Source organism: Limulus polyphemus, unplaced genomic scaffold (genome assembly GCF_000517525.1).
Source record: "Limulus polyphemus unplaced genomic scaffold, Limulus_polyphemus-2.1.2 Scaffold2130, whole genome shotgun sequence".
Taxonomy (NCBI): domain Eukaryota; kingdom Metazoa; phylum Arthropoda; class Merostomata; order Xiphosura; family Limulidae; genus Limulus; species Limulus polyphemus.
The window spans coordinates 131418-155258 of NW_013667740.1; the positions used below are offsets into that span (position 1 = coordinate 131418).

Genomic DNA, 23841 nt, shown 5'->3' on the forward strand with positions numbered 1-23841 from the left:
ATAAAGTGATGGTCAATTACACTATCATTGGTAAAAGAATAGCCAAGAGTTGGCAGTGGGTGGTGATGACTAGCTGCCTTCCCTCTAGTCTTACACTGCTAAATTAGGGATGGCTAGCGCAGATAGCCCTCATGTAGCTTTGCGTGAAATTCAAAAACAAACAAACACACACAACTACTACATGGTTCTTTTTATGTTAACTTTATTCATTTTGAATTTGAGTTGTGTTTTTCAGATTGATGGATCATTGTATTCTAACTCTTTACAATGTTTCATGTGATCATAGCATGTTATAATATATTTGTTACTTCTTGTTCATTTAACATTCTGCTACAGTAGCATATGATGGCCTTAAATATAACGTATATGCTGAAATAAAAATATTAAATTGTCATGCACATTTATATTTTGAACTTATACAAAACACCAGTGGTGTGAACATATTCTTCAATTACCTGACATTTTGGAGTCAGTTATTGCCTTAAAGGAACTCCACACCAACAGCAAAAACAATTATGTATTACTCTGTATGAAAAACAGTGAAGTCCTTTAAAAGGTTTCCCATTCCTTGTGATATTTTTGTATTTAAAATGTAGATTGCAAACTGTTTTTGAACAATTAGCTTTGAAAATTACAAAATTGGCCCCACATGTTATTGTCAAACTACATGAAAATAAAACTGCAGTAAAAATAGAACAGTGAATTTTATTATAGTTACTGAATACTTCTTTTTAGGTTTCGGTTATATCTTACCTACGAAACCCAGCCATGAAACCACGTCATTGGGATTTGATTGAAGGTGTCTTACAACAAAAACTAACTTCTGATGGACCTCTTACTTTAAAGAAATTAGAAAATTTAGGTGTTTTTACCTTTCATGAAGCTATTCAAGAAATATCTAGTCAAGCAAGTTCTGAAAGCAGTCTGGAAGTGATCTTAAAAAAGGTATGATTAAAGATGTTTCTCTGATAATGTAGATTTTTTCACGTATGCAAATTTACATCTCCATGCCTAACAAAGTATTAACATTTGAAACTACTGAAGAAAATCACAGAAAGGAGAACTGGTAAGATCAGTGACCAAAAGTCAGTATCAAAGTTGGCATTTAAGTAGTATCTCATTGAAAACCATGGAAAAAAAATAGAATTCTTTGGCACCAATTCCTGGTCAGTGGGATCAACAGAAATGAAAGGTTGGAGATTGCATTTTATTCATAGAGGGTGCTTTTGTAAAAAGAAAAAATATATATTATTACATATGCAAGTAAGATTATTATAAAAAGTAATTTTTAATATATATGTTTGACCTTTCTAATGATAAGAGAATGTCATGTAGATTATTATTCAGTTTGAATATTTTGACTTTTTTTTGCAGTATTATTTCTGGTTAAAACCAAGAAATGTAATCTACTAATGAAAAAAGTAAACAAATTCTAGAATTTTCTCAAGATTTACCATAATGCCAAGTCTATAGTATTGAGTGTTCAAACTAGATTTTAGCAAAAAAAAACTAGTTTCTAAGTTATTTCGTGATTTATCAAAGTGTGTAAACAATACAAGCTGAAAAGGGTTTGAAATACAGGAGTAAAAGGTCAAGAAATAACACCTCTCTCTTTACAAAATGTAAGTAACTGCCAATTTGCTCCTGTTGATCCTATTCATTTCAATAAGATACTGGAATACTAACTCTAATATTGACTCTTAGTCATTGATGTTGCCATTCTTCCTTTGTTTACATATTTTGATTTACATGTATACAGTTTCTAACTAGTTTTACTTTTAATGTGTTTTTCACTCGTTTTTTTAAAAATGAGACATATTCTTGTAAAGTCACGGAAATGACTTCACTTGTAGCATTAAATATTGAAAGAAAGGCTTTGAAACCTCATTATTTTTGTAGTACAATGTAATGGAAAAAAATAAATATCATACTTAAAACTTCTGTATCTTATCACTTAAATTTAGTAATTCCCAAAAACAACAACAAATACAATGAATTAATTCTGGGGTTTACAAGCTGAAAGCTGTAGTTGAGGGATCCTGCCAAACGTTATATCCTTAATGCCCATTGAAGTCAAAACTCAGATTTGTGGTATCCAACATATGGTGGCTTAGTTGGCTGAAGCATCTGCATTGTTTGCAGAATTCTGGGTTTAAATCCCTCCCAAGCTTAATTATGATCACTTTTTTTTTTACTAAAATGAGAAAGGTTTGGTTTGTTTTGGAATTTTGCACAAAGCTACATGAGGGCTATCTGCACTAGCTGTCCCTAATTTAGCAGTGAAAAACTAGAGGGAAAGCAGCTAGTCAACACCACCCACTGCCAACTCTTGGGCTACTCTTTTACTAACGAATAGTGGGATTGATTGTCACATTATAATGCCCCCATGGCTGAAAGGGCAAGTTTGGTAGAACAGGGATTCGAATTCGTAATCCTCAGATTGCGAGTTAAGCATCCTAACCACCTGGCCATGAAATGAGAAAGGAAATAACTACATTTTTTACATAGAATACACTAGTTATTTGAAAATAAAATCATAGAGCCATATAATAGAAAATTATAAATATCAAAAAGGATTAAGGTGGGATATTCATACATACATATTTGAGATACAGGAGCAGAGGACATAATATGTTTGTAGCTATATAAAAACAATGATCCCGTTTAAGTAATCTTTTGATGTAAAAATTCAGGTACAATATGCTACATTAATCAAAGGTATTTTACATTGAGCTGATAGGTCAAAAGTATTTTTAAAAATGATTGAGAATATTACCAACAATAAAATCATCTCATAACCTTTGCATTTAAAACTATAATTCTGTAATAAATGTTGAATGAGGATTACATGTAAATAGAATTATTTGAAAGCACAGTATCAATTATTGACTACATGTATGAAACTATATGATTTAAAAATTGAGCAAATATTTTGAAATTTTAATATTTACTTTTAAATTTTTTGTAAAGAAAAGAAAAATCAGTTATGAGTTGTATTAACCTTGCTATGTTTACTTTCGAATCTGCACCAGATTTTTAGCTGAAGCTGTATCGTTCTAATGTTGTTATATATGAATGGATGGTAAAACTTATAGTCTATCACAAAGTAATCCTGAATTAATTTATAGCTAAACTGAAAATTATTTTCAGTATATAGGTACCACAACATGACATTTGATATTCTTAATCAATAAATTGAAAACAAACTCTAATAATGTATAAAAATAATGATTATAGTATCTCATTGACAGCGGGAAGCACAAAAAGTCTCATTGAGTTTCTATTATATTCTTCTAACTGTAAACCCATACTGGGCCAACAAAGAAACATTTGTTAAAAATCATCATTTGTGTTGTATGTCACAAAAAAACACCAGTCTATAAATCATGCTTCACTGTCATAAAATGTAATGTACCAGAATAATTGATATCATATAAATGCCTGATATAAATAGCATTTTGACCAAGGCTTTTTACGTTGCATGTCAAGATGATGTTGTGAGCCCCTATATTGAGGAAAAAGCCTTGTTGGCAGGCAGTGTGGAGCACACAAGTTGTACTGTTGAGATGCTATTGTATTTTTTCTTACTAGCAAGTGAAAACCCGTATAAGGCCAGCAAAGAAATATTTGTTAAAATTATGTTTTATTTTGTAATGTGATTTCACACAAACTGCCAAAGTATAAATAATTTTTAAAAACTTTAGAATTAGCTGCCAGTTTTTAGTAACTACAATAAAATTCCATCCACATTTTTGTTCATGCATTTTAAAATAAAGAGGAACTTTTAGTAGTTATAATTACAGTATCAACAATCAGGACGTTAAAAACTCTGCCCTAACTAGGACATGGCTCACACTCCTGTACTCATCCTGATACTCTAACAACAAAACATTTATGTCCCACACAAATAATTCCATTCTGACCATCATAATGCTATTCTCAAACAAGGCTCATGACACAATACATCATCTCTGTGTCCCCAACACACAGCATGCTATGTTGAGCCAAGTATTTACACAGATGGTTTAATTTAGTATCTACTCAGCTCAGGTGGCCTTCAGGAGTAGGAAGAATGTATTTGTCACTATATTGCTCTAATTGGGTCTTGAACCTTACCTATATAACATTCTGAGGCTAGTATTACACCAACTGAATTACCAGAATTCAAGTCAAGAAGATAACACCTGTTCTGACCAACCATTACAACAGTGATCACATTTGTCACCTTAATGATCCATGTTGTCTATTAGAACTAAGAAAGCTAGGCTAGAACTTGAATAAATAATTTTTTCTAAATAAAATTAGCATTTAATGATATGTTATAAGTTAAAAAATCACCAAAATGCATGCAATTAAAAGTATGTTTTTCAAATTCTTTTATCTCGCTATCATATTTTTGATACTTAGTTTTTTTTGTATCTGTGCAGCTAATTTTGAAAAATACAACTGAAAATTATACAAGTGAAAAAATGTATGTTAATATTTAAAATTTACAAGTCTTTTTAAGTTCAGTATGCCAAATCTGGAATCTGAACAATCTTTTTGACTTTATAAGTTAACAATGTAATGCTTTCAACTCCAAACTGTTTTCTTTAGGCTTAATCTTAATTTTCTTGAATTCTTTTCTTAGGTGTAACAACAGATACGTATGAAGATTTTGAACTGAATTCTTCATCTCTGTGTTTACTAGGAACTAATCTGATTTTCTTGGCACTACTGTTATGCTTGAAAGTATCTACTGTGTCTGTTCCTATCCGTAGACTGTGTAAATATATTTGCTGGCCTATCTTGTGTGTGTCCCTGTGAATACTGACTGTTACTTCTTTTCTATGTACTTACCTGTGAAGATCTGTACTATTTTCTACAAAGTGTGTTCTTCAGTAAAAGAACTAATTATTTCCCAATGTGCTCATATCTGAAGGCTACAGACTCTTATCTGTATTTGTCTTGGAAACTCAATACAAAAGTTCTAAACTAATTTTTATAATGACTATACTTCGAAATATTTACGTTTATTTTTTTATTTAATAAAAATGTATGTTTATTTTTGATGCATATAATTCTACTGTGATAGTGAATTTGAAGATAAAGACTTGTATAGGTATGTCATTTTTTCAACTAGCAGTTTTTTTTAATAGTTTTTACATATCCTCTCTCATCTCCCAAAAATTGTAGTCTTACTTAACCATGTTTTTTATTTTAAATGTGCCTTTTATTATTAACTGCACTAATTTCCCTTCCAAATTTAAAGTTGTTTATCTTGAATTAATTTTCATAATATTACATGTGTTATAATATTTTAAATTAAGCCAATAAAATATATGGGGATAATTATCAAATTGAAATTAAAAAAACTACAATAGTAATTTTTTCTGTTAGGTCTATGAACTTGAAATAATAGTAAAATTAACCAGTTTTCAGACATAAATATTTGTCACATTTAGGGTTAATGAGTAAATCAAAGTTGTGGTATCCAAGATAAGCCTATGTTGAATTTACATTCTGTGATTAAGTGTTATGCACCTTTTCTCATTTTTTTCTGACAGCTAATTAATCCATTATATATCTGGCCACCAATCCACACAGTCACAAATACATCAAGTTAATTTCTTCATTTAGTAATAAATTTTAAAACATATGACAACAATATGTGTTTAAAGCAGATATGAACAATTTCCACTAATTGAGCAGAATTCATCAAAAAAGTCTTACTTGAGAATGTCATACATTTGTTGAGGAAATAATGGGAGGTGGTGATAATTATTCAGACATCCATTCAGTATATTGTGGTTTTTCTTCTGTGATTAATATTTATTTGTTTTTTTTAAATGTCAGCATATTTTAAATTACTTAATACTGACTGGAATATAACGCACATTTTTGTGACTGTAAAAATTAAATGACCATTAAATTTTGGAAGATTTGAAAATCTTCTAATTTTCCCAAAAGTTTGGCTTTAAGTCTGTACATATTGTTTCAAGTATTAAAAAAATACTCAGTTACCTAATCTTTGTATGTAATAAAAACAAGGTCCTCAACCTAACATATGAATGGACAGATGTAGTAAATCGTTGTAGGTAGGAAGAAAAACATAACATGACATTAAAGGACACCAAAAGGTCTATCTAAACTGTCTTATCCCATGAATTGAACTAAACAATTAAAGAAAAAAAACACCTCAAAGCCAGCCATTATTATTCAAATATTTATCAAACTCTCTCTCTTAAGCTCCCATAAATGAACTGCATCCACCATGTCTGAAGGTAAACCATTCCAGAGGTCAACCACCCTTTTAGAAAATAAAGCTGTCTTAGATGACTTCTTCCATGCCAAAAGTTATATTTGTGTCCCCTAGTCTTACCTTTCTCACTATTAAATATGAAAAAAGAAGATACACCAACAATATCAATTCCTTTAACAATCTTAAAGATGCTCAATAAGATTCCCTCCAACTCAAAAGAAAACAAGTTCAGAGATCTTAACCTATCTTCATATTATAACCTTTCTATCTCAGGTATCATTCTAGTAGCCCTTCTCTGAACCCTTTCCAACAATTCAATGCCCTTTCTCAGGTAAGGAGCTCAAGCCTGAACAATATACTCCAAATATGACTTAACCAGTGACCTATACAATGACATTATAAAGTGTTTTAGACTTGCACTCAATTTTTTTGTAGATACAATCTATAATCCTATTTACCCTGCCACTAACTAGCAACAGTACATTGTTTGGATGGCTTAAGAGATGGATCAACCAGAATATCAAGAAAAGATTTTGTGAGAATACAGACAAAACAAATACATTTTTTAAACTAAAGATGAACAAATGAATGGTTGATTGTCTGATGGTAGGACTATTGCATTGTGATTTGTTTGTTTCAATGAGTGTTGTTCCACTAGTTTTTTTTGTTCAACATTTCGGGCAGATTCCTTTTATCAGGCAGTAAAGACCATGTTACAGTAGAATATATATGTATAATATATATTGAATTTTATACTGTGTCAAATTAACCTATCAGTAATTATTAACGTATCACTCAATGTCTAACAGTTGCTGTGTAATCTAACCTGAAAACTTAATTATCATAGTTTTTTCAGGGTATGCTGTTTGAGGTACTTGCAGAACAATTCACTAGTTTTGATGTATGTGTTGATGGTTTTAACATCTGATTTCCAGTCTCTTCATCAACATGCTTTCAATAGTTTGTACTACTGCCCTGTATAAGATGATACATGGACTACCAAAAAACTGGAGGATAAAATATTGGAAAATATCCATAATAATAAGTTTTCATTGATCATTGATGAATCAACAACTAATAACTATTAAAATCATTGGATGTCTCAGTTGATTATCTTTCCCCTAAAGCTACACACATTTAAGTCAAACACAATGAACCACTGAGTATGATAAAAATTGATAGTGAGTCCTTGTATAATGAAAGTGTTAAGCTTATTGAAAAAACAAAGATTTATGCACATGGCAGAACTCAGTGTTAGTACTTGTGGACAAATAACATTATTTATAGGACTAAAGAATGTATTAAAGACGAGGTTAAAAGAGAAGTTGACCCCAACTTCTTGACATATATGGGGTTATAAACACATAAAGACTGTGGTAATCTAAGTTATTTTTTGTATTTCCTTGGCTCAGAGTTAAACTCAAGACATCTTATTTATCAGGCAAATGCTCTATGGTCAGATTTTTATGTATATGGACCAGATTCTTTACAGCAAGTGATAACTTTCAACAATAAACAGACAATACACAGTCCACTTGTTTTAGAAAAATATATTAAAACAAGTTAAACGTATATACAAATGTTAGTTACAATGTTATGTCACAGTTGTATCCAGATCTTTAAATAATTGTCTCTTTTTTTTCAAATTCCACACAGGCTGGTTCAATTACTTTAGAACATAGTTTTATAAGATTAATTATTCTTCCTGCTCTGTTATTACAATACAGTCTGTGATAATTTCCTTTAAAAATTGCCACTATCCACTGTTTATGGCTAAACTCACAATCACGCAGTCTAGATCTAGCTAACTATATTTTTGACACATATTTATATCCCAACAGAGGTCTAGAACATTTCACACACTACTAGATATTATGATAAAAGTTTAGATAAACGTCCTTTACATTCCAGATGTAAATATATTTGTTTTTTATTACTACCAACATTTCGCTTTTGCAGCTTCTTCAGGGTTAATACATACAAACTGTTTGATATTGAAGTATATGTTAATTTAAAAATTGATTCTGATGTTCTATCTCTCGAGTCTGTTGCACCTGTCTCCAACAATGTATAAAATATCATTGTTATTATGATGCAATAATACTCAATTAAAACAATGAGAAAAACACAGAAGGTTCTAGTAACATGATGCAATAATATAACAATCGCCAATTCACAACAATTGAACTACACAATGTATGATTTGTAAACAGTTATGTAAACAAGCATGCCATAAATTATCACTTCAAAAAATAACTAAATTTAACACTCATGATATACAAACTAAATCATAACTCTTGCATTAAACTTAAACTGAAACAGTCATGTATATCTAACATCTACCTTCTGAGCTGAAGTCTTAACCAACTAACAATTGCTAGTAAGGCATGTTTTAATAACTCACATTACCACATTCTTACCTTCGCACAAGTGAGGACCGTCCTCAAGCCTTATCTCAGGGTCATAGGAAAGCACCACATTGGGTGCCAGTTTTTGTGTGGTAATCTAAATGTTTTGCATTTTTTTGGCTCGTTATTAAACCTGAGACCCCTCTAATGTCAGGCATACATTTTACCAATTGAGATACAAGATTAACCTAAAGCAGTTACTAATAATGTACCTTCTAACAGCTCAGACTATCATAATGCATCAAAACGTTTATGTGCCCCTTTTATTATTTGCTCTGAAAGGGTGTTGTCCAGTCATATATAAAAGGATATCAAATGGTCACCAGAAATGAGGAAATCCCTGCAAGAGATATGCTTGATCCTTGGGTTAAAGTTCATTATGCTTATTAACATGGTATCTCAAAGTTCGCTATCATGCTGTGATATAAGAACAGATAACTTAAAAATAATGGCAGCATTCAAAGTTTTGTACTTATCAAGTGATAACATCATTTATCAGAGTTTTGTAACTGGAATATATTTGAAAATAGATCTTAGTTCTAAAGCTCAATATTGAATATGTGTAAACCAGCTCATTCTGTCTTCTAAGAAGTATGAAACAAGATGGAGCAAAGAGAAAAAAAAAGGATAACTAAAACACGTTTTCATCATAGGAAATAAGCAAACTTGGTAATGAGCTTTTATACTAGTGTCTTACTTCTATTGAAGAAGTATGTATTGGGGAAGGAGATAAAAAAACAAGAATGTACAGGTTATTTAAGAACTATAAGCATTCCCTTGATTTTTTTAAGAGACAAAAAGTTATTGATAATAAAACAGTGAAGCTGTTAAAGTGTCCTAAACTGAAACTAAAGATCTTGAAGGAGTCAGAGATGTTTCTTGGATCTAGAAATCTCACAACTTCTCAAAGCACAAAGAAGGACAAATTGATTGACAGAAAATTAACAGAAAGTTATTTAAAATGTAGTCTAGACCTGAAAAATGGGTCATCATTTTACCATCGGTCTTTTGAGGTGTGTGTCTCTATTAGATTCACTAGCAAGAGGACACACGAGTTTCCTCATTAGATTGAAGGAACTATCTTCTAGATTTAGTTTTGAGGAAGAAAGCAAAACTAACTTTTAGAGGGACATTAGTAGAAGGTTGATTTTCTTTTCCATTCCCTATAGATATGTGTAGTGATCCTGCAAATATAGGCCAATAATGATTAGAGAATCATGAAAAATAATACACACCCAATCACATGTAGAGTGGCTATAATCATGATAAACTGTTCCTATGGGCCCCAAGTGGAATAATCTTTAAAAAAAATGGGATACATCATTCATTCCAAATCATACTGCACAAATGTTAAACTTTCTCAGCAATTCAAAAAAGAAGGCTAGAAGCATCTGGAAAATTTGGTTAAGAAAAGACAGAAGAAATCTATTTATTAGCCATTACAAATTTTAAGTGTTAATAAATGTCTATTTATACATGAGTTCCAAGTCAAATAATTTTGAATGCAGTTTGATTTGGAATGATTAGAATGCTCAAAACTGAATTTGCTACTCTCCCCCATCTCAAACACATCTCAACTTTTTTTTCACTTTCATGTCTGATAGTATAAATACTAATTACTGTATAACATTCTTAAATGATATCAAATGTATTAATAATAAAGTGAAACTTAGCATAAACAAATTACAGTTCTGTGTTTTAATATTATTTATGTTGCAACTATTTGTATGCACTTTGTGTTTCCCTATACCTTGAAAAAAAAAACTAATATATATTTTTAAATCGACTCATTATCTTCTACTCATGCACAATACTTATCTTTAGTAGGGTAAAGGGTGGGATGTTAAGACTAGTGATATGAACTTTTTTACATACTGTACATGTTTCAATTCAAAATATATTTATATTATCAGAATGTGAAATTTTACATATTATCACTCCTATAACTGAGTTACAATGTTGCTAAAATCTCTTGTTTAGAAAATATTCAAATTAGAAGAGTATAAACTTTTATTTAATATTTCTAAGTTTTTATACAAGTTGTCTTCTAACAATTTTGTACTTTTGCCACAACTCTGACAATTTGCATTGTAAAAACCCTTTTTTGTTCTAATTCAGCTGTTTATTTTTCAAAGACTGGTGCACACTTCTTTAACGTTCTGTTTTCTTTATGTCTTTTAACTTTTTCTTTATAAGGTGGAAAGTGCATGGAAATCAGCAGAGTTTATAGTTTTGCCTCACCGAGACTCTAAAGACGTCTTCATCTTGGGCGGAACAGAGGAAATACAGGCTTTGTTAGATGATTCTAATGTTAATATTGCCACCATTGCAAGCTTTAAACATGTGGGGCCAATCAAGTCCAGAGTGGAGGAATGGAGCTGCCAATTGGATCTTTTTGGGAAAACATTGGTGTGTGTTTTTTTAAAATTAAACTTCAAGATTTATCAAAAATCTGTTGCATACTATTATTTAACTAAAATATTATGTTTGTATATATTATAAGTTCATTATCATAAATATTATCAAGATATATAACATATAATCTGATTTATATGATCAGGAACACTGTATCTCATTAGTTATAATTTGTATATTGTACGTCATTTTGCATGTGAACAGGAAGAGTGGCTAACTTGCCAGCATAACTGGTTGTACTTGGAAGTATATTCAGTACTCCTGATATCCAGAGACAACTGCCATCTGAAGCTCGCATGTTCACATCTGTTGACAAATGTTGGAAAGAAATTATGCGGAAGGTTAACAAAATTCCTTTGGCCATGCGAGCTGCAACTCAGTCAGGTTTGTATGTTCCACTTAAACATTTTACCAATGCTTAGCTAATGGTGAAAGGCTAGCTGCTAGCTAACTACTTAACAGGATAATTGTTAGATTCTTTTTTTCAGTTTCTTAAATTAATCTTTAAAAATAATGTACAAAACAGATAAAGAATACACATATTTTTGTAATAAAGCTATGGTAATTATTTTTCATGCTTGATAAAAAGAATGGTAAAATATATTAATCATTAATTATGTACAAAGGTTGAATACATTATATTAAAAATGAGTCCACGTTGTCATATCTAGTCATGCTCAATTTCATGATTGTGCATCTTACCAATAACCCTATAGTATAGCTTCTATTACAAAAGACTCATTCATAAGACTGTCATTTTCAAAGAGCAACGCTACTCCTTCCAGGCTTTCCATAATCCATCTAGTTTATAGATTGACAGTTCTCAACACTCATTTCAACCATCTGCTCTCACAGAAATCTATATATTGCATCTGATAACTTGACCAGTATATCTTTGTTTGGAATAGCATGAATACTCATTTCATTCTCCATCTGTATTGTTGCCTGGGGCATGCAAATACCTTTTGCCATTGACTTTTGTGTTCATGGATTTTCACCTATTACAAGACACCACACTTTACTTAGCATGACTTTGGTATGACTTCTTGCAGGTTTCTTTCTGGATGGACTTCCTTTCCCCAAGTTGATCCATGTTTCTTTGTTTTCTAATACCATTAAGTACAAAGGATATTCCCATCTTGGAAATTCTAAATCCCCGATCTGAACACATTTTTATGATCTGAATGTATGAATAATTTGTGTCATAAATGTTGGTACATACAATTCTCTTTTCCTGAAAGCACCAAATTTTCAACGGCATCACACAACCTACAAAATGCCAAACAGTGTTATTCCACAGTGATTTTATATTAGCTATGGTCATCATGTGACTTTCTGACTTTCATATTCAAAGTGTTTTTAATATAACGTACCAAACCCTCTATATAGCCATCAATTTAAACAATTTTCTTTCCTTGAAAAGAAAAGAAAGCAGAATATACTGCTATTGGTAGAACTTTAATGTGTCCGAATAACAGTACTTTGACAAAGTACCTCAACTATTTTTGGAATAACTTCCTCTTCTAACCAATTTTTGAACAGAAACAGGAAACATAGATCATACATTTTTATAGATGTAAGCTTTGAATTACAGAAATTTAGTGTAAAGACTTTGAATAAATATGTATGAGTTTAGAATTGTGCAGGGAGATATTTTGCTCACAAGTTAATGAATATGTGCAAAGTCAAGATTCAAACGTTGCCCATAGGCAAGTTAGGCTCAACAGTTGAAATTTTTTTTTATAAAACTAGAAAATAGATCAGTTGTGGTATATCTAGGTGAACTATATATTTGTTAAAGTTCTTGAATAGGTCTACTTAATAACAGAAGATTTTTCAAGCTACTGATTACAGAGTATTTCTCAATCTCTTACTAACTGATCTATGTAAAATGAAGTAACAATACTGAAGACAAAGTGAAATACAAAATGAACAATCTTTACTCAACACTCAACACAAGTTCAAGGATGTTCCAGACCAAACTGCTAAATCCAAGGTTTCTTAGTTTCAAAGAAACCTCAAATTTACCCAGCATGATAGACATTACCCATGTGAGTGGTTATTCTCATTATAACATAGGTGAGGTTGTAATCTCTAGGTGTCATCAAAACAATCATCAAGGGACACTGCTGTCGACATTCTTACAATGTTGTACTATGCAATGCGCTCCCTGGACAGTATCAGATGTTACCTACTTTGAGAAAAACAAAGGTAATTCAAAACAAGATCAACTTAACAGTTTTTATAACCATTCATAAGTGAAACCTTCACATTTGCAAAATAAAGAACAAGTTCAGAATAAATATAATAATACCACAAGAAAACAGAAACCCATGGTATATTCATATACAACATAGTCAATAGTTCAATTTTACCATCAGGAGAAAAATTATTATATTCTACCCTATTTTCTATCAAAGTTTGTTCTTGTACAATGCATAGGCATTAGGCTAGTGGCTGGTGAAGATTACCAAATCAGTACCAAATATGTTAATAATATATACTTTTATAGCTGTCCCATATTTCTGTTTCAAATCTTGTATAAGGAAATACTTTGAGAGAGAGATAATGATGGAGGTGTTGCTTTTTAAAGAGAGATAATGATGGAGGTGTTGCTTTTTAAAGGAATTAAATTAACTTAGTGGCATTTATTATTGCTCAACAGACTTTGGATACTTCTCTGTAGATGAGTCATTTTCATTAAATATGATAGAAAACAGTTGCTCATTTCATTAGCATGAACATATTAATATGTGGTTTTGAGGGTACTATCTTATGAAGATTTACAATTTTTTTTCATGCTTATAGGAATGCTGGAATCATTTCAGAACAATAATGCACTATTGGATCAGATCATGAAATGCTTAGAAGCCTTTTTAGAGTCTAAAAGAGTGGTCTTTCCAAGATTTTATTTTTTATCTAATGATGAGTTACTGGAAATCCTAGCTCAGACGAGAAACCCTCAAGCTGTGCAACCTCATCTTTGGAAGTGTTTTGATGCTTTAGCAGAATTAGAGTTTGGAAAAGGTTGAGTTGTTCGCTCCGAACTTTTAGTACAAAAATTATAGAGATTCGTTTAAAAATATTTAACATTTCATTTAATAGATCTTTCATAGGGTACTGCACTGTTTAGGTTGTCAAGATAACAATATTCAGAGTTGTAATTTTGGTTTTATACTTTTTTTAAATGCAACAAGCTTAATAGTGCAGCAACTTATGAAAGGTTTATCATTAATGTAACTTTTTATATGGTGGTAGCAAATCTGGAAAAACCTGAAAAGTTATGTAATACAAAAAAAGAGTTTAATACATCAGAAAAATTATCCCATAAGCTGAAGAATTCATAATTGTGGATCCCCCTCTTTTTTATCTCAGAAACTGCATGCACAACAAACTAAGCTGTAAAGTTATGTCAATTATTGGTATATTTTACACTCTTAACTTAATCTTGGTCAGTCAATCTGTATTAGTTTCTGCCTATTTATCAAGTTGTTTCATTATATAAGTTCCATGAAATTTGTGCAACTGCCAACCCCACTGTTCTCTGACTTGCATCAGCTTAACCAGTTTTTGATGTGACCACCTTGTTTGAAGAAATTAAATTAAACTTTAAAAATCCTGACCATGTTTTTAATAACAAAGGTACCCAACTGATGATTTATTGTTTTCTAATCATTATAGGCTTTACTGGTCTTAAGTGTTGATTTATGACATTACAAGCTGAAGTACCCATCCTTTGTCCGAGTTATGAACTTAAAAAAATGTGTGGATGGATGCTATGATAAATAACACAAAAATCATAACTTTCAAACAATATCTAGTAACATAACATAATTACAGTATTCATTATTACCCCACCAAAAGTTTTTTATAAGCTTTAAGAATTCAATTTATATATACTGAAAACATAGTATACACTGTGTGATGATCAGGGTGACTTTGTAGGAAGAGATAGCAACCAAAGTAGTGGTGGTAGGGGTGCTTACGTTTAGCACCTAGCTCTTTCCACAGTGTTTCATGCAATTAAATAATATATGGTGATTGGCTGCAGAAGTGTCTTATGGATCGAAGTTGAAAGGTCGTGAGTCAAAGTAGGAAGTTGGTATAACTAAAAAAATGGCTGTTCATATCAGCCTTATGGTGTCTGTTTGAGTAGAAACTTCAACTTAGTTTATGCATTATTGCAATAGTGGCAGCCATTTTTTTCATTGCTAGTGCACTCTAAGATATATAAGACATTTGTGTGCCATTTCCCACACTGTGTGTATGTTGTGTTATAGAAAGTTTAAGAAAGTAATTGTTTTCAGTGTAAGGATGTGGTGCCATCTATGAATGTAGTTAACGTTAACTTACGTCAAAAATAATAAATGTTCAATAACAGCAATAGTGGGGGTGGGGGGATTGTGAAACCCCTTCCATTAACATACACCTTATTCCAAACTATCATCCCACAAAGTTTGGTTGAGATTAGCTCAGTGGCATAGGAGTAGTTTGATAATGGGCAGACAGACAGACTGATAGATTTTTGTACTATATATATAGAGATGTAGTTGATATCAGTTTGTATTTACAGTTGGCTTCAATTTGTGAGTTACTTTGTAGTTCTGATTTATATAGTGCTTACTTTTGATCATAACCCATTATAATAATATTTTTATTTATTACAGTGCCTGTTTACCATACAAAATTTAATTATCAGTTTATAATTGTATTCGTTCAAGTATGTTATATGCATGTTCTAATTTTTTTCCTCATATAAGAAGACTCCAATGAGAAAACCCAAACCAATGAAATTTTAGCAATGATTTCACCTGAAGGAGAAAAGGTTTTACTAGGAAAGGTATTTTTTTATTCATTAAGGAGTTTATGATTCTTGAAAATTTCTTAAACAATGTGCAGATTTCTTAACTAGTTTTTCAATAATATGGGTTATTTGTTATAAAAATACTTAATATTATGGATTCCTTAACAATGTTTCTTTTTTTTTTAAAGTGTAGTATGTGAATACTAAATATTTCACTCTCATATAGTGTATATTTCTTCTTACCTATGAGATTCTTAAATTTCTCTAACTTTTTATTTTGGAACATGCCACATCTGGTTAAGATTGTGTGCAAAATTTTATTGTGAGGTATCACTTTTTGTAGATTGACTAGTCAAAGAGCTTATCTATTGTTCCAAAGTATAGTTGCATTGTGTCCTTCTTGACCTTGCTTTTAAGGGTATTTTGTCTCTGTCACATGGAGCAGAGTATTTCTGCATTTGAGTGTCTTTTTTTTTTTACTTTTGTCAACTGCAGAGAGAATGTGCTTTGTATGTGTAGTTTTCGCACTTTTTAGTAAAAGACCAACTTGGATCCTGAAATAATTCAATATCTAACTTTTATTTTTCAGTTTTTCCAAGCCCAGTCATCCCAATTACTATGAAATAAATATTCAGATTGAATGAAATGGAATCAGTGTAACAGTAACACAAATATGTATCTTTTGAATTATGCTATTAGTAGACCTGTAATAGAATAAACTGCAATTTAGAGAAGAATGATTTGGGCTTCTGCAAGTGCTAAATGTTATTTCAACACATATTATGTCTCTGATATGGCTGATATTTCCCAGCTTAGATAAAAGTGATCTTAAGAGCTGTAAGGAGAGAGCAATAGGTAGTTATAAGTATTATCACATGCCTAAGATCTAACTCAGGTGTCAAGATTCACAATACATAATACAGGGGCAATTTGTAGTCCGAAATAAATTAAATCCTATGAATTTTTAGTATTAAATCTCTCTTTCTATACTTGTCTTTGTATGCCACACATTTTGCGCAACTCGGAACTCACTTGAGAAACACGAAAAAAATTATTTTCATTTTGTCATGACAGAGGTATACCTGCAATGCATTCAGTGTGTTCCAATGTTATATGATGGATACTCATCTTTTTTTCTTTCAAAATAATTTTAAAGGTCCATCCATTTTATGAAAAGGAAAGAAGGGGTAACAAAAATGATAAGAGGAAGGAAAATATTTTTTTTTATGTCCAGAAGTGCCGGTAATAGACACATTAGAACTTATTAATCAATATATGATGGCTTTCTTGTTTTCTTATCAAGGGATTGAAAGCTAGAGGAAATGTTGAAGATTGGCTACTAAAAGTAGAAGAATCCATGTTTGTTTCATTACGGAAGTTAACAAAAACAGCTTTGCTTGATTATGAACAGAACAAAAGAGAAAATTGGTTTATGAAACATGCATCTCAGGTACTCTTTTATCTTCTTCCCTGTTGAAAATATTCTTATGTAATGTTTATTAATTATGGATGGTACTTGAATTAGAGTATAAACCTGAAAACTTCTAAAAATTAAAATAAAATATTGAATGAATTTGTTAAATAATAGTGATGCTATTTTCTCGAACAGTAAACTAATGATTTTCTTGTTCTGAATGGGTTATAAATTTCTCAACAACTGTTCAATTTTATATATTTTCTGATCAAATTGCTAGTGAGAGAATTCCTTAGAGAATGTCCTCTGTAGGAAAGGTGTACATAATTTTATTCAATATATTCATCAAATTATTTTTTTATAATACTTACATACATTTTTCATTTAATCCAGTACCATTATTTGTATTTTTACTTTCTATTTATTTAGTACTATTCTAATTCTTTTTTCTTTTTCTTCTACAAATTCTTCAACATATCTGCACATCTTTTTATTTTTTCTTTCATCTTCTTCCAAATCCTTCCATTTCCTTTCTGCATTCTTTCCTTATCAATCCATCATATTCTTTCTTTCCCATCTATTTTCTTTGCATTACCATCTATGTTCCACTGTTTCTTTTTTTTCTCTTATATTTCCTACATTTCTAACATTTTGACTCCTCTGTCCTCTAAAATATTTCCACATATTAATCTCGTCAATAATTTAATATGTTTTATTATCATTCTCTAAAGAACTGCATCTCTCCAATATCGTCTTTTATCTTCTGTTTTGTTTACAATATATACAATAGTTATATTGTTGTACTATACTCCAGTTCTGTTGGATATTTCGTTCTATCTTTATTCTCATTGTTTCTTCTATCTTTATCTTTATTTTCTTTCACTGTTATCATTTTAATTATTTCTGTACTTCAAACACCTTCCAATACTCTTCTCATCACCCAAAAATTAGTATATTGGCTCTTGTTAAATAACTTTTTCAAAAACTTGCTTGATTTTTTCTGTGATTTTCTCATTTTCTTGTAGTTATCTCTTTAACCTCTCTGCTACTGCACCTGTCAGGATTTTACACAATATCTTCAAAAATGTTATCCCTCTATAGTTGTTTTGGGTTCTCTTCACTACCTGATTTATAAATTGGATAAATTTATTCTTTTCTCCATTTTTTGAACACAATTTATTTTCACATACTCTGTTATTATATCTAAAATGTTTACTTTTATTTCCATTGTTACTGCTCTATAAAATGTATTTATTTCTTGATCTCACCTGTACTCTTGTTTTTCTTCAATCTTTTAATTACTCTATTTAATTCTTAGATTTCGGTTTTGCTGTAAAATTTTTCATGATTTATTTCTACATTCCAGTCTTCTTTTATTCCTTCTTTTTCTTCTACTCCTTTTAACAGTTTTGTGGTAAAATATTACTTTTATTATTTGTGAATATCACATGTACTTTTCTTGCTTTAGATGCATCAGTTTTTTATACTTATATAATTTCCAAGAATTTTGCCATCCAGTAGTTCATATTTGTTCTTCATTTATATATATATAGTGTGATACATTGTGCTAACATAAAAATAGTTTTGAAATCATGCAAATTTATTCTTCTTTTTCAGATTGTCTTGACTGTATCACAAATACTGTGGTGCACTGACAAATTTATTCTTCTTTTTCAGATTGTCTTGACTGTATCACAAATACTGTGGTGCACTGACGTAACTAAGATTCTTGAGAACGAAGCTGATTCTTTGGTGAAACTTGAAGAGTTTGAAGCAAAATGTTTTAAAGTAAATAATTTTCTAAAAAATGTTTACTGTAATTTTTGTGTTCTTTCTTTAATGGTAAGGGGTCTGCTGTGAGCTTTTATTTGCTTAAAAAGGTTTTAAAATTCTCGGTATATAATAATGGTATAACCATTTTTATGAATGAAAGTCTCAGATATTCTTCTTAATTCACTGTTTTAGTTGTTGAGAATACATTTTAGGATTCCATGTTTTTATTGTGGACAGTGTGCAGATTTCCAGTCTGAGTGTGTTAGTTTCCTATAAACATAAGTGTCAAATCAAGTTGATTTCCTGTTAATGTCAGTATTTTAAAATGTCCAATGCTCCATATCCAAAAAAAACATTATAAGTCTATGAAGAACAACTGAAATTAACAGAAAAAAGATTGCAGAAGCTGTACTGATCGAAACATTAAAGCCTTCGTTAAATAAATATCTAATAATTACCATATTGGCTGATTATAAAATGATGTTTTTTGCTTAATAATTAGACTGTAAAATTCATAGTCCCCTTGTAATTGCAACTGATCACAGGCCCCTTTCCCCTACTCTAGTTTTTTGCATTCCTAAATGTCCTGATAGCATCCGTCTATGCATGCGTGCCAGATGTTTGCTTAAGGTCATTGCTAATTCTTGCAACTAATCCACCTGCAGGCTGTTCAGTTATGGTATTGATTTTGCACAACTAAAAGGGGATGTTATGACACTCAATTTTTTATTTCCCATTATTTCTGAAAATGGGGGTCACCTTATATTTGAGATCACCCTATAATCAAGCCAATACAGTATAATCCATTTAATTGCACATCACATTTTTTTATTCTTAAGTGTTTTGTAATTTTATTTTTTGTAAATAATTATTGCCTCCAGTGGTAAACATTTATAATTTAACATATTCGCTGCTGAGAATACTCATTACACTTTGAATTTGTAGTTGTTGTTAAATATACATTTTTTGAAGATGGTCCACTACTATAGGCTGAAACGTAGCAGTTTTAATTGCCTTTAAAAAAAAGCATTTTCTTTGTAAAGCTGATCATGATATTAAATAAGATATTCATCTCTTAATACATAAGGTTTGTTGTCCTTTATGAAACTACATTTTCATGGCCTTCAGACTTAATAGGAATGTTCTCTGTGTACATGTAAATACATGTATTCAACTACAAGACTACAAGTAAACATTTTGTTAAATCATTTTTCTCTTACTCATAGAATTGTATTTCAAACACTTGTAACCTTTTTTAACTCTTATTTTTATATGAAGAATAATTCTCCATGTTTTATGCATAGCATATTGTAGAAGTTTTGGTAATTGTCATGTAAAGGGTGAATTTTTGATTATTGAAATTTGAATGATCAGGGAATTGTTAAAATCTTCTCAGGAATTAAACAGGAGTGCAACTTTGGTCAGAGGAAATATTCCAAAGTTAAACAGGTTGACCTTATGTTCTCTAATAACCATTGATGTCCATGCCAGAGACATCATTAGTGGGATGGTCAGAAACAAGGTAAAGTTTGAACTTACAGTATATTAATTCAGTATTTACTAGTTTAATAATGTGAATTTAAGTGCTTAAATTCACAACATATTAATTGTTTGTTACTTTTTATGAAAAATTTACAAGTTCCTGTATTAACATTACTATTAGAGGTTTTCACAACTAATAGAATGACAGATTTTCAACTAAAGACAATGTTATCCCAACTCCATATAAAATAAAGAAAAACAGCTTGTACACATATTCATAGAAATTTTGAATCACACTTGTGGATAATATATTTTGTTTATTTCTTTTTGAATTTCGCGCAAAGCTACACGAGGGCTATCTGCACTAGCCGTCCCTAATTTAGCAGTGAAAGACTAAAGAGAAGGCAGCTAGTCATCACCACCCACCTCCATTTCTTGGTCTTGGGCTACTCTTTTACCAATGAATAGTGGGATTGACCGTCACATTATAACGCCCCCTCGGCTGAAAGGGGCGAGCATGTTTGGTGTGATGGGGATTCGAACCCGTGACCCACAAATTGCGAGTCGATTTCGTTTGTCAATAGCCCTGTGTACATAAAGTAATATCAGTCAGATTTGGTTGGTTTATGTCAATTGTGTATAAGTGATTAAAAAATTTGTATTACATATATGATTTTTGTTAACATCAAATTACTTACGTTACTTTAAAACAAAATTATTTATTATTAATATTATTTATTTAAAACTAGTATGTTAATATTGAATTACTGGGATTTGAGTTATTGAGTCTGATGTAGTTTTTTTTTAGCCATGTTGATTCAGTTTTTAACATACAAAATAGTAACATAGATGTATGTAGCAGAATTTAGGAAATATCATGATTAAATTAAAATCGTATTATTATAGAGAACCTTCTCAGTTATGAAAAAAATTACTGGAAGCTGTTACGCTTTAAAATTTACAGTGTTCATGCTTGAAATAAATGTTAAGAAAGAATAAAAACAAATAGCTGTGCAAACATCCTGACATTTTACATGGAATATTGAAAATTACCCTGTAATTTAAAGAATTCAGTATGTATCATGTACAAAAAATTTAAACATTGGTGTAGGAATCCAGATTTTAAATGGCAATTTTTGTAGCTTTGGATATGAGTAATCCATCTAAAATATTTCTTTTTCTACCTCCCCAGCCTGTCCAGTTCCTGTGCCTTTGAAAATTGTTTTATGATTTAAAAGATTCAGAAGGTATAACGTGTGTAAAAAAAAAAGTTAAATAATATCCATATTTTCTCCAGATCACCAGGAATGACAGTTTTGAGTGGTTGAAACAGTTGAGATACTACTGGGATGTGTATGCTGATGACTGCATTGTTCGAATGTCAACATATGAGTATAATTATGGCTACGAATATCTTGGTGCTTCTCCTCGCCTGGTGAATACGCCACTCACCGTAAGGATCTTGTTTAGATTTTCTCCTCCATTACTTTCAGTGTTAGATTTAGATGCATAATTTAATAAAGAGACCTCCTTTGGTAGATACTGAAGTCAAATGTATATGTCTTCATCTATGTACATCCTCAGTGTCTCATTCACTGTAATATATTTGTGTAGTGTTTATTATTGTTATAGAATCAGTAATAGCCACTGTACTCCAGATGCTGCAAGTACATTCAAACCATTTATGACCACTGTCTTATTGATATTAAAGTCTCTCCAAATTATTTTAAATGGTATGTGTAAACACCGTAGCATAATTAAAATAAGTGTAAAGACGTGGTTTATTCACTGAATGTGGTGTGTATAGAGAGGCGGTTATTGTTTTGTACTGCTTCTGTAGTGGGTGCATTTGGAGTCTTTTAGCTGGAAATGTCATCTAAAAGTCAGGATTAAGTTGTTTGTGCTTCCATAATAATAGACCTTTCTAACCAATGTCTAAATGTGTATGGTAGTCATCTGTGTGTGTATATATGTTTTTGAATAAACTACCCTTACAGCTTGTTGAAAATGTATCTTTGTATAGTCTTAATCAAGTAATATGACACCAGATGTTGACTAGTAGCCAGTCTGAATAACATGTCTTATCGAAAACATCCATATAAGCAGTTTATATAATGAGTAATAGATATGTCTTAAAGCTAACAAGGTAACCAATTGATAAAATAGATATGATATTGAAAGAAATGGTCATTAATCCAAAATGTTAATTTTTTTTTTACTGATCATAATGTATTTTACTTTTCTTTGTTAGTTTGTAAGTCATATATTTAAAGTATTATTTTACATATGTTATTGTTTTACATGTTTTACCTTTTTTTTCTTTCTGTAAAGGATCGCTGCTATTTATGCTTGATGGATGCTCTTCAATTAAACTTAGGGGGAGCACCTATTGGCCCTGCAGGGACTGGAAAAACAGAAACTACAAAAGATTTAGCCAAGTCAGTTGCAATTCAGTGTGTTGTGTTTAATTGCTCTGAAGGACTTGATTACAAGGTAAATTAATTGAGCAATGCTCAGTGCTTAATTTGTAAAAGAAGATGATACCAGATCCCTGTTGAAGTGGGAGATTTTGAATTTTGGAAGATAACACTTTAAAGGTTATTAAGGGTACTATTTGGGGTAAGACTGGAAGGGAAATGTGATTGAATATGTTAGATTAATATCATTTTGTAATGCAACTAAGGCAGTCGTAAAATTAGTTATAGCACTTTCGCCTTAACGTGTTCTGGATCTCAGATACAGAGATCTGGCAAAAATTAAACACTGGCAATGCTACAGTTAATTATATATTTTTGATCTATTAATGTGGTTGTGTGATAAGTAATTATATTTTGGCTATCATGAGTGTTGACAAAAAACAGATACAACTTTTTAAAAAGTTTAATTAGAGTTTGATAATCAGTATCTAATAACAATCAGTTTTTAGTCCACCTAATATTTAATGGTTTATGTTCTGTTCTTTCTTTACATTTTTACAATTGAAGATGTAGTGGCAGTGCCCTCATCTTCTAGTTAAGAGTTGTTTTTCTTAGCTTAACCCTCTCTCCATTGACATCTTTTTCTGTGCATGTCACAAGGTTTTAATAAGTTACAATCAAAATTTAATTAAACTACCTTTTTTCATGGAATACCAATAAATATAGCATAAAAACATAGCTAATGATCCATATTTCAATTGTATATGACTTGCAAGTTCTTAATTTTATAAGGCAATATTAAAAAAAACTTTCCTGGTTTTTCCTCTAGTGTGAGAATTGAGACATTTTATTTCTTGGCATCCCCTTTTCTCTAATTTATTTACAAC

At 30.7% G+C, this 23841-nt stretch overlaps 1 protein-coding gene across 1 annotated transcript in view; it reads left to right on the forward strand.

Moving 5' to 3' along the window:
• LOC106466035 (dynein heavy chain 6, axonemal-like) overlaps nucleotides 1-23841 on the forward strand; it is a gene marked incomplete at its 3' end in the record, with an annotated part of 122432 nt that overhangs the window by 47031 nt on the left and 51560 nt on the right. The window contains 11 exon segments of the mRNA XM_022393994.1: nucleotides 736-945; nucleotides 10846-11058; nucleotides 11269-11308; nucleotides 11311-11448; nucleotides 13873-14091; nucleotides 15828-15904; nucleotides 17172-17318; nucleotides 18960-19070; nucleotides 20452-20577; nucleotides 21835-21990; nucleotides 22869-23030. Of these exon segments, the coding sequence (XP_022249702.1) occupies nucleotides 736-945; nucleotides 10846-11058; nucleotides 11269-11308; nucleotides 11311-11448; nucleotides 13873-14091; nucleotides 15828-15904; nucleotides 17172-17318; nucleotides 18960-19070; nucleotides 20452-20577; nucleotides 21835-21990; nucleotides 22869-23030 (1599 nt within the window).